We start from the raw sequence: 13,384 nt of genomic DNA on the forward strand, positions 1-13,384 counted from the left end.
TATAATCAAAGCTATGGTTTTCCCATTAGTAATGTATGGCTGTGTTGAGCTGGATTATAAGGAAGGCTGAGCACCAAAGAATTGATGCTTTCGAACTGTGGTGCTGGAGAAGACTCCTATGAGTCCCCTGGACTGCAAGGAGATCAGATCAGTCCATCCTAAAGGAAATCAACCCTGACTGCTCATTGGAAGGACAGATACTGAAGCTGAAGCTCAAATATTTTGGCCACCTAATGCGAAGAGAAAACTCTCTGGAAAAGACCCTGATGCTGGGAAAGACTGAAGGCAAAAGGAGAAGGGGACGGCGGAGGATGAGATGGCTAGATAGCATCACCGATGCAATGAATATGAACTTGAGCACCCTCCAGGAGAGAGCGGAGGACAGGAAGGCCTGGCGTGCTATGGTCCATGGGGTCACGAAGAGTCGGACATGACTGAACGACTGAACAACAACAAATACCTGTGAGAGCGCCTTCTCCCTTATCAACCTGCCCAGTCACTGAAGTCATTAGATGGCATACTCCTGGTGGTTCCTCATGGAACTATGCCCTGGTTGGAATCCACCTGGAGAAGAGCCTTCAGTGTGATGGCCCCCTTCCTGTGGAAGTCCGTGCCTGTGGAAGTCAGGCAGGCACCAATATAGTGTTGTTTCCAATGCCTCCTGAAAGCATCTTTATTTCGAGAAGGCTTCCTTGATTGACCAACCACGATTTGTATTGGTACTCTGTTTTAAGAACAAAATTTTTCATATTGAATTTTATTATTTTATCTTTTTATCTTTTAGTGTTCACCACTCTGGAATCTGATTAGATGTGGAGCTGTATATAAATGTTGTAAAATAAATAAATAAATAAATAAATGAAGTTGAAAGAAAGGCAATCTTTCTTTGTTATCAAATTGTTATCATCTCCCTGGACTTCTTTTAAACATTATGTTAGGGAGCAATCCTATGGCCCCTAGACAGCGGTTAGATGGCCACAGGATATCTGGTTTTCCGGGAACCAACCTCCCCCCACCTCCGCACTGCCTTGGAGGTGGCACGGAACAGCTCCATGCTCTACACTCGCAAGAGGAGCATGGAGCGGCCGAAAAGGGGTGTTCCCGGAGGGCGTTTCCGGGGCGGGGAGGGAGGAAATGCCTGTACTACACATCCAATGTGTCGTACAGCAGCCTCGTCCCCCACTCTGCCCTCCCACGGCCAGACAGCTGCAATCCGCTGTCTAGCTGAAAATGCAGGGCAGGAGAAGCATGGAGGGAACGATCCCCTCCATGCTTCTCCTGCCTTGCATTGGATAGGTGGTCACCTTTGAGTTCAGAGGCGGCTGCCTATCTGAAAAGGATTGTGCCCTTAATGACCTACAAATGCAGGTGCTTTTCTCAAAGCTATCATACATCTTTGTAGTCATGGGGTGGGTGGGTGTGTTTCCTCTGACACCCCTCTGACTCTTGAGAAAAGTCATCAGACCTTCAACTTCCTCCAGGACTTCACCCTTAGAAGCTTCAACTTCTGCCCAGTTTCCCCACTCCTGTTTTATGAATGGCAATCATTCCCCTATTTTAACTGCACAGAAAGTCTAACTTACCAAAGCCAATCCACTACAAGCACACATACAAAGAGCTTTTTTCCTCTCTCTGAAGACCACAAAACATAACAAATTACATTATTTATTTCATCTATATATATGCTGCTTTTCTACAGTACCCAAAGCAGCTCACATTAAGCACCTAATGCAGCTTGGAATAAATGTGTCTTCAGGGTGTGTGTTTTTTTAATGCATGTAAGTATTTTGTATAACACCTGCCAACTTTTTTAATTGGTTCTGCTCCCCTGTGTTTCACAGCAGCTTGATACACCGAAATGGTAGGTTCCCCCATCACTTTATATGCATGTCATGTAAAGCTTCACCAGCTTTATTTCTGCCTCTCACTACTCCTACTAGTCGTTTATTATTTATAGCCTACACACGGCACATATACAAAAAAAATTGAAAAATAAAGTACACAGAAATTTAAGTGCAGAGGGTTTGACTGGATAGTTACATTTCCAACATTTAGCAAATGCCTCTGCAAGTGTGATATTAGAAACTTTAGAGGTGTTATTTCTGCCTGCCAAGCTCCCATTAATGGCACAGGAGCACCGCCGTTTTTTATTTTAAAAAATGCTGGCAACTTTTCTGTCTCACAGCCCCACACAAGCTCCCTTCTTCCTCTGCGGGAGCCGCGGAAAGGGCGTCGAGCAGCTGACGTTCGGTCCCCTCCCAAGATCTCTGTCAGTGGAGGCTGGTAGTTCCGATTGTGGTGGGGCTGTGCAGCCATTCTGGGTTTCAGTCAGAACCAGGCCAGAACTCTAAAGGAGTTCTGGCTCCTTTAGCCTGTTCAGCACTCTGTCCAAAGTGCTGAACCGTATGCCCCAGATAGGTTCTGCACCTTGGATGGCTCCTTTAGAGTTCTGGCTGGTTCTGACTGAAACCCAGAATGGATTTACAGCCCCACCGAAATCGGAGCCACCAGCCTCTACTGGTCTCCGCTTATCCAACTGTTGCGCCGCTCGCACCTCCCTTCCGTTCTTCCCACGCCGGGGAAGCCGCAGCTGCGGAACAAAGTGGGTGAGGAGGGGGCGGAGTTGCCGATCTCTCTCTCTCTCTGGACGCGGAAGCCCCAGAGACCTGCTGGACGGATCCGGCGGCGGCGACTGCTGGGCGGAGTCGTCGACAGCCACAAACGAGCGGCAATGTTTGGAATGATCAGAAATTCCCTTTTTGGCTCGGCGGAGGTTTGGCCCTGCCGAGTCCTGAGCAAGGGGGAGAAGGTAGGAAGAGAAGGGGGCTTCCTGGGGGCAGAGGAGGGGAGGGATCGCTTCCCTCGCCCTCCCGTGAGCTGAGGAGGAAGTGGAGCGGGCCCAGGACAGGGATTAGGAAGCGATTTCTTCCTTCCTTTATTGTCCACATGTCTGCTCACTCTTGCACAGAAGGGGGGCCTTCTGTTTTATGTTGTTTTTACTTTTTACCCCAGCCATCCCCAACCTGGCTCCCTCCAGATGTGTTGGACTGCATCCACAAATATTTCGGGGGGGGGGGCAGAACGTTGCGTGCCCCCTGTTTCAATATACATTTGTCCTAAGTTGCCATTTATTTTTATAGTGCATGGTTGTTCCATCTTTTCTTCACCAGAATCTTGGATCCTTGAAACTATCACTCATGTGAATTTGTGATCACCCCGTTTTCCATTTCATATGCAAGTGAAGGGCCCATTAGTACAACTGTCCCTCCTGATGAACAGCATAGAGACACACAGACACACACCCCAGGGCACCTCCATCTGAAAGTGGTTCAGCTGCTCAGATGTGGCAGAGCGCTTTGCCAGCCTATGACTGCTTGGCTTCATTTATGGGAAAACCACAGAAGTGGACTTCAGCTCCAAGGTTTACGTACACATTTTGACAGCCCCACTGCTATAATTGTTGTTAGTCTCTGACATTTCAAGTGATACCTTGTTCGTTCTAAAGCTACAATGCTGCACTGTAGGGGGATGGGCAGTCCAACACATCTGGAAGGAGTCAGCTTGGATAAGGCCCTTTTGCCTTATGATGCAAATAATTTTGCTTCGGGTGGTAATATTTTTTTTAGGAATGCCAGCAAAGCAGTGGATGCATGTCCCTGGGCTATTGTATGAAGGCATATAACGCAGCCGCTTTGTTGAAGCTAAGTAGGTCCGGATCTGGTCAATGTGTGGATGGAAGACCTTTGCAGGATGAAATGGTGGTGCGGGGGAGAGATTTATATGTAATAATTCAAATAAGCCTTCAGTGTATGCCAGCCATTCCCTTTGGAAGAGGTGTCCTTGGGTGCACCAGCTTGGATCTTGCGCCGCAGCCACCGGAGGTAGCAAAATGTCTGAGGGTGCTTCTGCTAAGAAAGGACAAACTGCGCCTCCAGTAAACATCCAACTTCCAGAAAGAGTGCAAAGTCCAGATGAGCAATTTCCACTGAGACACCCTGATAGGTTTATTTGTTGATTCACATAGCATTAGATAGGCCGCCCAATTACCAAGTTCTCTGGGGAGTTCACAAAGATTAAAATGTTAAAATACAATATTAAAACAAATACAGCTCTAAAATATCCAGCAGTGGAGGGGAACAAAGCCAGTTTTAGAGGATCACTCAAATAACACAACAGATAAGAACAATGGATCAAAATCCAGCCTTCAGAACATAACTTTAGAAGGCCTGAGAGAATGAAAAGGTCTTCAGCCGGTGCCGAAATGACAGTTCAAGAAGGGGGCAGGCAAACTTCTTTGTGGGAGGGCATTCCATAACCAGGTGCCACCACTGAGAAGATGGTCTCTGTAGGAGTCACACTGTCTTACTGTTTATTTCTGCCATCTCTTTTATGGCAGAAATAAGTGACGTTTTTATAGCATGGAGATGCAGGGATGCACTAAGCCACACCTGCTGATTTTTGCCTCTCATGTGAAAGCACAACCGCCCACCCACATGTTAAAAAAAAAGAGAGAAGTGTTACAATGAGCTGGTTCAGACAATATGGCATGGCTCATCATGGGTTATTTAACCCACGATGAGCTGTGGTGCCCAAGGGCACCGCTTTGCATGTCCAACCTCCTCTTGGGGGTTGTTCTGTCTGGCGAGTGTGGGTTATGTGAGGGTTAAACATGGTCTGTTCTAGGGCTAGGTGAGTGTTTAATCCTTGCATAACCCACACTCGCCAGCGCATGACACAACAACCTCCAAGCAGGGGTTGGAGATGCAAAATGGCAGCCTGAGCCTCGTCATGGATTAAATAACCCATGGTGGGCTGTCGTGTCATGCGAACTGGCCTAGTATGTCATTTACCCACCCTGGCTAATACCAGTAGTGACACAAAAGCGTGACACAACTGGGTTGTGTCACGCTTTTGGTAGAGGTAATTATTCACAATTATCTGCAGAGAAACTTTATGACTTGTCTGTAGCATTTTTCAAGGTATACTTCTTGCAAAAGGCATATCTTAAATCCCTTATAGCTGCCTAGAGTAGTCTTGTGGCTGCAGCCATTCACTAAAAATAAAATGGCATGTTTTATAATGTGTGCATTTTCTATTCCCTGCATGAAACTAATTGCAGACTGAAGAGTAATATGTGAACAACCTAATGCTGGGACCCAGTGGCATGTGGTATTAGATCAAGCAGTGTTACGGCCACCCAAGGTCATAACTCTTCCTTCTGCAAAGGGAAGAATGCAACTTACTTGCTGTTTCACAGCTGGTGGTGTTTTCTCCTAGTACTCTGTTCAGCACTAATTTTCATGTCATAGAATCATAGAATAGTAGGGTTGGAAGGGGCCTACGAGGCCATTGAGTCCAACCCCCTGCTCAGTGCAGGAACACAAATCAGAGCATCCCTGACAGATGGCTGTCCAGCCTCGTCTTGAACGCCTTCAGTGTGGGAGAGCCCACCACCTCCCTAGGTAATGGGTTCCATTCAGCCGGAATCTGGCTTCCTGTAACTTGAGCCCATTATTCCATGTCCTGCACTCTGGGATGATTGAGAAGAGATCCTGGCCTTCTTCTCTGTGACAACCTTGCAAGTACTTGAAGAGCACTATCATATCTCCCCTCAGTCTTCTCTTAAGGCTAAACATGCCCAGTTCTTTCAGTCTCTCTTCATAGGGCTTGTTTCCAGTCCCCTGATCATCTTTGTTACATCCTTATCTGCCACTTATCACATGTCCTTATCTGCCACTTTTATTCGTTACGTTTGTATCCCCACCCTTCCAACCAAGGAGTTCAGAGAGGTGTTTTAGCCTCTCAACAGCCCTGTGAGGTAGGTTAGGGTGAGACAGAGTGCCAGAGAAGATGCGATGGCAGCAGTTTGGTATATGTAGAACAGGAAATGCCTCAGTCATGTGAGAAGCAGCAGGACCATCCAGAACACAGGGGAAGACAGTGAATATTACACACACATACCACCTAGTCTCTGTGTGTGCCTTTAAGGACAGCACCAGAACGAGAGAGGGGGGCTTGAAAGAGACCATCTGCAGGCTGAAAAAAATATTTGTTATTCCTTCCACTTGGTGCTTCTTGAGGAATTGGTTGCTAGTTATATTTTCTTAACCATTTGGGTCTAGATTATGCTTTATTGATAAATAATATCAATTGATATTGTGTTTTAATGATTGATATTGCCTATTTTGTAAGGAATTTAAAATATGATTATGTTAGCATTATTGAAATGAATTGTTTAGGTTATTGTGTTTTAAAATGAATTGGTATGACATTGTGTGTTGCAGTGATGTATTGTGTTCTTGTTTTGTATTGCTGGTCTTGTGTTGCGAGCGGCTTTGGACATGTTTATTTGGGAAAGCAGCATACAAATTAAAGTGATGGTGATGAAGTAGCAGCAGCAGTAGCAGTTGGGGTCCAACTGTGAAAGCAAAAGTGACCTGTGGGTGAGTAGTGCAGCGCTTTCCGCTGTCCATGATCCATGACTTACCACTCAGCAGCACCCCTCTCCCAGGACTTTCCTCCCAGCCGTGGTTCCAATACCAAAGTGAACCTGGGGGTGAGAGAAGTGGTTGGCAAGAGGAGCTGCAGAAGGTAAGCCACAAAACGGGAGAGGATTTCATTTCTCTTCACCTATGCACTCCTTTTGCTTTTACTGTTGGCACTCTTGTCTCTTTCTACATCACTGGTTCAGAACCTCGTTCAGCCTGAGGGCCAAATTCCATTTTGAAGATGCTCTCGGGGGCTGCCTTCTGGTGCTGGGCAGGGCCAAAGGCAAATGGGGTGGAGCCAAAAATACAAAAAATACCAGCATATTTTAGCTTCAAGCTCTTACTGCCAGCGACTAAGCTTCAGGAGAGGCCCTCCAGCCTTTTAGAATGGGGGGAAAATGCACAAAAGCCAGGAACCCACAAACGATCAGTGGCTGGGGAAAGGAGTGGGGCCTAGGGAAGGGGGTGAGGGTCGGATCTGGTTTTAACAACAGCAGGAGAGGGTTATTGCCCTCATGCCCTGCTTGTGGGTTTCCCAGAGGCCTCTGGTTGGCCACTGTGGGTAACAGGATGCTGGACTAGATAGGTCTTTGGTCAGATCCAGCATAGCTCTTCTTACCTTATATTACATTACCTCATGAACGTCAGCAACTTCGATGGGATTCCCACATACAAACCCAGAATACCCTCCAGCAGACCACATTGAGTCTCTTGACTTGAGTTTCTCTTTATACGCTACTCGTGGCAACACCTTTTTTGAAACTGCAGCACTAACATCCCGCCCCTCTCAAATAATGGGAGAAAGCCTGTTTGTTCCCTTAAATCCTGTGCCATTCCAGAATACCCAGCAGCCCCAACACAGCAGAGGTTATGTGGTGTGTGTTTTTCTCTCTATTCTCTTTTCAATAGCTTATCAAATCTACTGTTTCCAGGCAGACGTCTCATGAGGCCCAGCCTAAAGGACTTGTTTATCAAGTACTACCACCTCAACCGTTTTTATTGGAATAATGACAGCTGTACTTAGAGAGCAGCTGGTAGCAGGCCCATCAATATTTTATTACCATGCCCATTACATTTAAATAATAAAAACAAATAAAAACTTCTAACCAGCAAGCATTTTTGGCATGTTGAAAAAGCAACTAATTTATGCAACCATCATAGAACCCTTGTCTGACTTGACTGTAACAACTATGACTTTCCCTAAGATTGGGGTTGTGGTTGATAGCACAATGAAAACATCGACTCCCCTGTTCAGTAGCTGTGGAAAAAGGCACATTCCATGGGTTAGAGCCAATGCTGGCTGTCCGCCAGCAGAAAGAAAACCACTGGTGAAACAGACTTCCCCTCCCTCCTGCCTTTCCCTGCATGCCCCCCAAATCTGGTCCAAATGGGTTAGCGGGGGCTTCCAGAGTAGATTTGGAGAGTGTTGCTGCAGCTGTAAGAGGAGGAGAACAAGGGGAAATCCACTCGCATGACATTGGATTTAATCCCACACTAGTAATTATTAGGAAAGGGAAGGGGCTGAAAATAAAATGATGATATGATAACACCATAGGAAGCTGCCTTATACTGAATCAGGCCATTGTTTCATCTAGATCAGTGTCATCCATATTGTCTAGCAGTGATTCTCCAGGGTTTCAGACAGCAGTCTTTATTTCCCAGTATCTGGAAATAGGGACTGAACCTGGGACCTTGTGCATGGAAGCACATGCTCTGTCCCATATGGCGCAGCCACATTATAGTGATGTAGGCTGTCTTCTCCAAAACAACCCTTTGAATGCTACAGCCATATTTGTTTGATGAGCTGTCTTCCATGAAGGGACAGCTGTTCTTCAAATTGCAGGCCTGACTTTATGGTGTAGTGCTTGTTGTTGGGATTGCTTTTCCTTTACAAAAACATATAACGGTTGCATCTGTCAGGGCATTCATTTATCTGACTGTTGTGTTCCCAGGATGAGGTGGCCTACGAGGAAAGGGCATACGAAGGTGGAAAGTTTGCCACTGTTGAGCTCGCTGGAAAGCCATTTGATGAGGCCTTACGTGAAGCAGTGCTGAAACTCCTCAAATACGTAGGGGGGAGCAATGACCAGGGTGAGAAGCTCTGTGTACCCTCTTGACTCCTCCATTTACTCTCCTGCTTAATTCTATATTTACGACAACAGCAAGGAGCCTTTGTAGGCGTGTGCCATTCTGTGTCTCAAGGAAGTGGAGTCTGTGATCTGTGTTTCTCTTTTAGGAGCTGGGATGGGGATGATGGCTCCAGTCTGCACCACTGTATTTCCTGCAGATGACGGGTCATTGCAGCATAAGGTGAAAGTCTTGCTACGGATCCCTAGCCAGTTCCAGGCCAACCCTCCTTCACCTACTGATGAGAGCATCCGGATTGAAGAGAGAGAAGAAATGGCAGTGTACTCCACGTAGGTTTCCTAAGCCAATGCTGAGAGAAGGTATATTCAGCAATAGCTTAGATTCTGTGATGCTCTCTGATTCCTACTGCTGAGCAAGCTATAACCACAGCTGTCGGTGGGCCAACAGGGAGCCTTGACATCCGACTTCACCAAGAAAGGAGGCTTCCTGTTTACATTTTACCACAACAAATGGGATTTGTTTTCATTTCACAGCAATGATCACATGCTTGAGAAAAGGTCAATATCTTCACTTCTGGGCATGGTAATTATGAATGCAGGGCATCATGACAATCATGGTTGTGCTGTTGAAATATAGACCATAAGTGCTTGGGGGCTAAAGTTCTATAGATCATAAATTCTTTTTTGCCAATCTAACTCTGTAAAGTGTCCTGTACACCTATGGCACGATGCAAGTTAATATTTATTTATTTGAGATCATTGGCGCTAAGGTCAACTAGTGCTCGGCCCTGGAACCCGTGTGCAGCGCCAGAATTCAGCTCTGGGAAAATCTCTAGTTAGAACAGAATGCTTCTGAGTACACGAAGTGTGTTTCTTCAGAATCCCCCAGCCTCTTGGACGCAGCAGTAGTTCTTATGCAACAGTTAGCTAGAAGAGCAGAGCTTCTGGGGCTATGTCTCCAAAACTGAATTTGGCCCTTGGGCTAAAAGATGTTCCCCACCGCTGGCCTATGTTCCTCTTACCTACAAAGCTTCAGAAGGGGGGGGGGATTTCTTTAAAAAACAGCAGCAGCAGCAGGATTCTGTTATGCATGTTCATGTGCAATGGAGGCTGGTGGCTCTGATGGCAATGGGGTGGTGAATCCATGCTGGGTTTAGGAACACAGGAAGCTGCCTTATACTGAGTCAGACCCTGGTTCCATCTAGCCCAGTACTGTCCACGCTGACTGGCAGCAGCTGTCCAGGGTTTCAAGCAGGATTCTTTCCTTGCCCTACCTGGAGATGTCAGGAATCGAACCTGGGGCCTTCTGCATGCAAAGCAGGGGCTCTTATCACACTGAGCTGCAGCCTGTCCCTGCAGGTTCAGTCAGATCTTGCAGGCCCTCCTTGGGTTTCAGCTATACCTCCTTTAGAATTCTGACTGAAACCCGGAGCAGATTCACCATCCCACTGACATTGGAGCAACCAGCCTCCACTGCTTATGTGTAACATGGTTAGCTACATCGTCCTAGATGTTTAACTCTGCTCTGTGGGAGTCACTCTTGCTGCATTACTTTTGACCACCATTTACATTTTCACTCTTGCTGCATTACATTTTGACCACCATTGGCAGAAGACAGTGGCTGCTAGGAGTACAATTGTCAGTGAGACGGAGTTCGCTCCATACTTAGCCAGCTGTGCAAGTCAAGGTATATGCAGGAAAGCTGGACTTGATAGCTGGAGGTCAGCTCACCCTTCCTTTACAAAAGGGGTAGGCAACGTGGTACCCTTCAGATGCTTTGGACTACAGCTCCCGTAATCCCTGGGCATTTGCCATGCTGGCTGGGGCTAACTGGAGTTGTTGTCCAAAACAACTGGATGGTACCAGGTAGCCTACTCATGCTTTACAACATCTCATACGTCCATAGGGAGGTCTCTCCCCTTCTGTGAGAAGCCTGACTTTCAGACATGGGGAATAAGCCAATTCTGAGGACCAGAGACTTGGTTTCTTGAGCAGTTGGTCTGAGCCAGTAAGACCATTCCTCCGCCCTTATGCAGCTGCTTTCCATTAATGCCTAAGATCACTAAATCCATGAGTAGCCCAAACAAATGTATTGAGAATTGATAGACTGACATTTTCAATGTGACAGTTCCTTTGAACCAAGCTGAAAGAACTTGAATGACTTCTGCCTGCCGCTTCCAGTTGGGGAACAGGTTTGTGCACAACCAGGGGGCGGCGGGGGAATGAATGATACTGTGGTTCATTAAGCACAAGTGGCCTTTGGGTGTCAGCCTCGTGTCAAGGGAAAGCTAGAACTTTATTGTGGTTATTGTGATGGAAGTCGGCTGTCAAGGATCATATTTCAAAAAGGATGTCTCTTTTTGTCAAAGTGAGGGCTGCGGATTAACTTTAATTATACAGGCACAGTGAAGGGAATTTGAAGCCCTGGTTCTCTTGTTCCTTCTGAATGTCTGACATGAAACATCCCATTGGGCTATCCAGCAAATGTTCCCTTTATGGCAGTTGTCTTAACCATAAGAACATTTTATGGTAGCTGAAGTTCCCTTGACTGACATCTCCGGAAATTGCCGCTAAATACACATATTGATTCTAACTATGACTGACACCTGGACAAAGAAAGCTGATCCTCTTTTCTTTTTTTTTTCTTTTTTACCAAAGTCCCACAAGTCTCTTTTTACTTATTCTTTTCCCATAATCAAGGAAGGATTAGATTTGTTGTTTGTCTAATCGGCTGAAGTGAAAAATCATGAGTTAAAAGATATAGTTAATCAGAGATTTGTTTCCCTTCTTGATCATAGTATCGGGTTTTATATGGTTTCCTACATGAGCCATTGTCAACATTTCTTTGATGGGTAATGGGCTTTTAAGGTGTTGTCTAAGACATTATTGCAGAACCACAAAGTTCACCCTGCTCAGCTCCCTGCTCAGGATATAACTAGATGTGATGTCAGAAGACCTGTGCTCAGACTTTGTTGTTGTTAGTTTAGTAGCAACTTCTATTTGGGCCCCCAAATTTGACTGGAAGCATGGTGCTGGGGCAGCAAGGGGGCAGGTTAGCCTTTTCCCCTGCACCATTTTCCTAATTAAAATCACCCCCCGCAAGGCCAATAGCTGCTTTGTGGGTGGGGACTTTCCTTAGCAAAACAGGATGGGGAAGAGGGTCAAACCGCATTTTCTCCCAGCATGATAGTCCTGATTCAAACATGTCCCCCCACTGCAGCTGCTATGAAACTTGAAGAAGAAGAAAAAACAGTGGGAGATCCAACTGCAGCTCCCCTGATGCCCAGGCTAGTTTGACCTTGAGAGAGAGGGCCCTCTATCAGCCAGTCCCAGGGCAACCCCTAACACGAGGCACAGGAAGGCAACCATCACGGGTGGCAGATGCTGGGAGGCAGCAGTGACCATCCCAGCCATTCCTCAGCCCTGCACACATCCGCCTCTCTTGTAGAGCAGCCGGCCCTGAACCCCCTAAACTAGCCTGGGCTAATCTGCAGGTGTGATGGCAGACGTTGTCCTGTTGCCAGCACTGAGCTAAGATTCAGCTGCCAGTCTAGTCACCTTCTGTACATAGAATGGAAGGGGGACATCATTTTGTCCCTTGGCTCAGACAGCAAATTGTCTTGGGCCAGTTCTGGTTAGCGTTTTCTCTTACAATTAGTCCACTACTAAGGGCATCATATTCAGGGACAGGGCTGAACACAAGCTGCAGAAAATCCAAATGTCACCTCCCTCGCACTGAATAGCCTGAGGCACAATCCAGCATCCAGTTCTCCACTGCACGTTCCTTTGGGATGAGCGGGGCACTACCGTGAGCTCCTACGCAGCTCCTCTTCGTTTCAGTGGGTCTTGCACATGAGAAGATCCCAGTGGATTATATCTCATGGGTGGGATCCATCTCTCCCCCACTCAGCTGACCAAAATCTCCCCATCCCCTGAGGCATCCACCTTCCCTTTGGGCAGAGAGTAGGCACACTGCAGAATTGTGCTCAACTCCAGCACCAGCAGCCCATCTAATAAAAAGTCCTGCTCTGCTTTTTTCTCTCCCTGTCCCCTTCTATCACCCTTCTCCAACATGGTGCACTCCTAGATGTTTTGGACTACACTTCCCATCAGCCCCAGCCAGTATGACCAATGGCCAGGGTGATAGGAGTTGTAGTCCCAAACATCTGGAAGATATCACATTGGGGAAGGCTGCCTTCTATGCAATTTCTCTCTGCGATTGGTTGGCTCATGACACTCTAATATATCTATTTTTTGCTTATAGGCAATTTGGCGGCTATGCCAAAGAAGTGGATTACGTGAATTATGCAGCCAAGCTGACTTCTGCCATAGGAAATGAGGAAATCTACCACAAAGACTTTTATTTTTGTAATGGCTACGATCCTCCCATGAAACCCTATGGGCGACGCAATGAGGTGTGGCTGTTGAAAAAGTGAGCAATCCAGAAACAAAGAAGTTGAAATAGTTGGGGGGGGGGGGCGGTGGATAGGAAGGAAAATATCCACCGCAGCCATAGAAAGCTGGGGTTATGAGGTTCACCCAGCATGTGTTGAGCTTTTAACAAAAAAATAGCTTTTTAATTAAAAAAAAGCTTTTAATAAAAATTTTTCATAAAAATGTTTTAATTAAAAATTGCTGATGATAATGATGATGATCTTACAATAAAGATAAATATATTTAAAACACATTGGGTGAACCTGAAAATGTAAATCGGATTTCTAGGGCACCAGAACGAGTGAGCAGCCTGAGTATCTGATTGTCAGAGGGCAAAGTATCCATTTAAATTTATTCCACAATGTAAAAAAAAAA

General features: G+C 46.3%; 1 protein-coding gene across 1 annotated transcript; it reads left to right on the forward strand.

Annotated features, from left to right (window-relative positions):
• The first annotated feature begins 2,660 nt into the window (after positions 1–2,660).
• Positions 2,661–13,260, forward strand: HEBP1 (heme binding protein 1). The gene is made up of 4 exons (XM_084810073.1): positions 2,661–2,809; positions 8,441–8,579; positions 8,725–8,905; positions 12,840–13,260. The coding sequence occupies exons 1-4, from the start codon at positions 2,732–2,734 to the stop codon at positions 13,009–13,011; spliced, it is 570 nt and encodes a 189-aa protein (XP_084666199.1). The 5' UTR covers positions 2,661–2,731; the 3' UTR covers positions 13,012–13,260.
• Positions 13,261–13,384: the final 124 nt, after the last annotated feature.

This window comes from Heloderma suspectum, chromosome 7, assembly GCF_057233095.1.
Source record: "Heloderma suspectum isolate Gila_16-S chromosome 7, 16-S_ref, whole genome shotgun sequence".
Lineage (NCBI taxonomy): Eukaryota > Metazoa > Chordata > Lepidosauria > Squamata > Helodermatidae > Heloderma > Heloderma suspectum.

What these genes read in the sequence shown, in the direction of transcription:
- HEBP1 (XM_084810073.1), top strand. Translation starts at nt 2,732, where the DNA reads ATGTTTGGAATGATCAGAAATTCCCTTTTTGGCTCGGCGGAGGTTTGG. An exon ending in TCCTGAGCAAGGGGGAGAAG is followed by an intron (nt 2,810 to 8,440) that starts GTAGGAAGAGAA and finishes TTGTGTTCCCAG; the next exon opens with GATGAGGTGGCCTACGAGGA. An exon ending in AGGGGGGAGCAATGACCAGG is followed by an intron (nt 8,580 to 8,724) that starts GTGAGAAGCTCT and finishes TTTCTCTTTTAG; the next exon opens with GAGCTGGGATGGGGATGATG.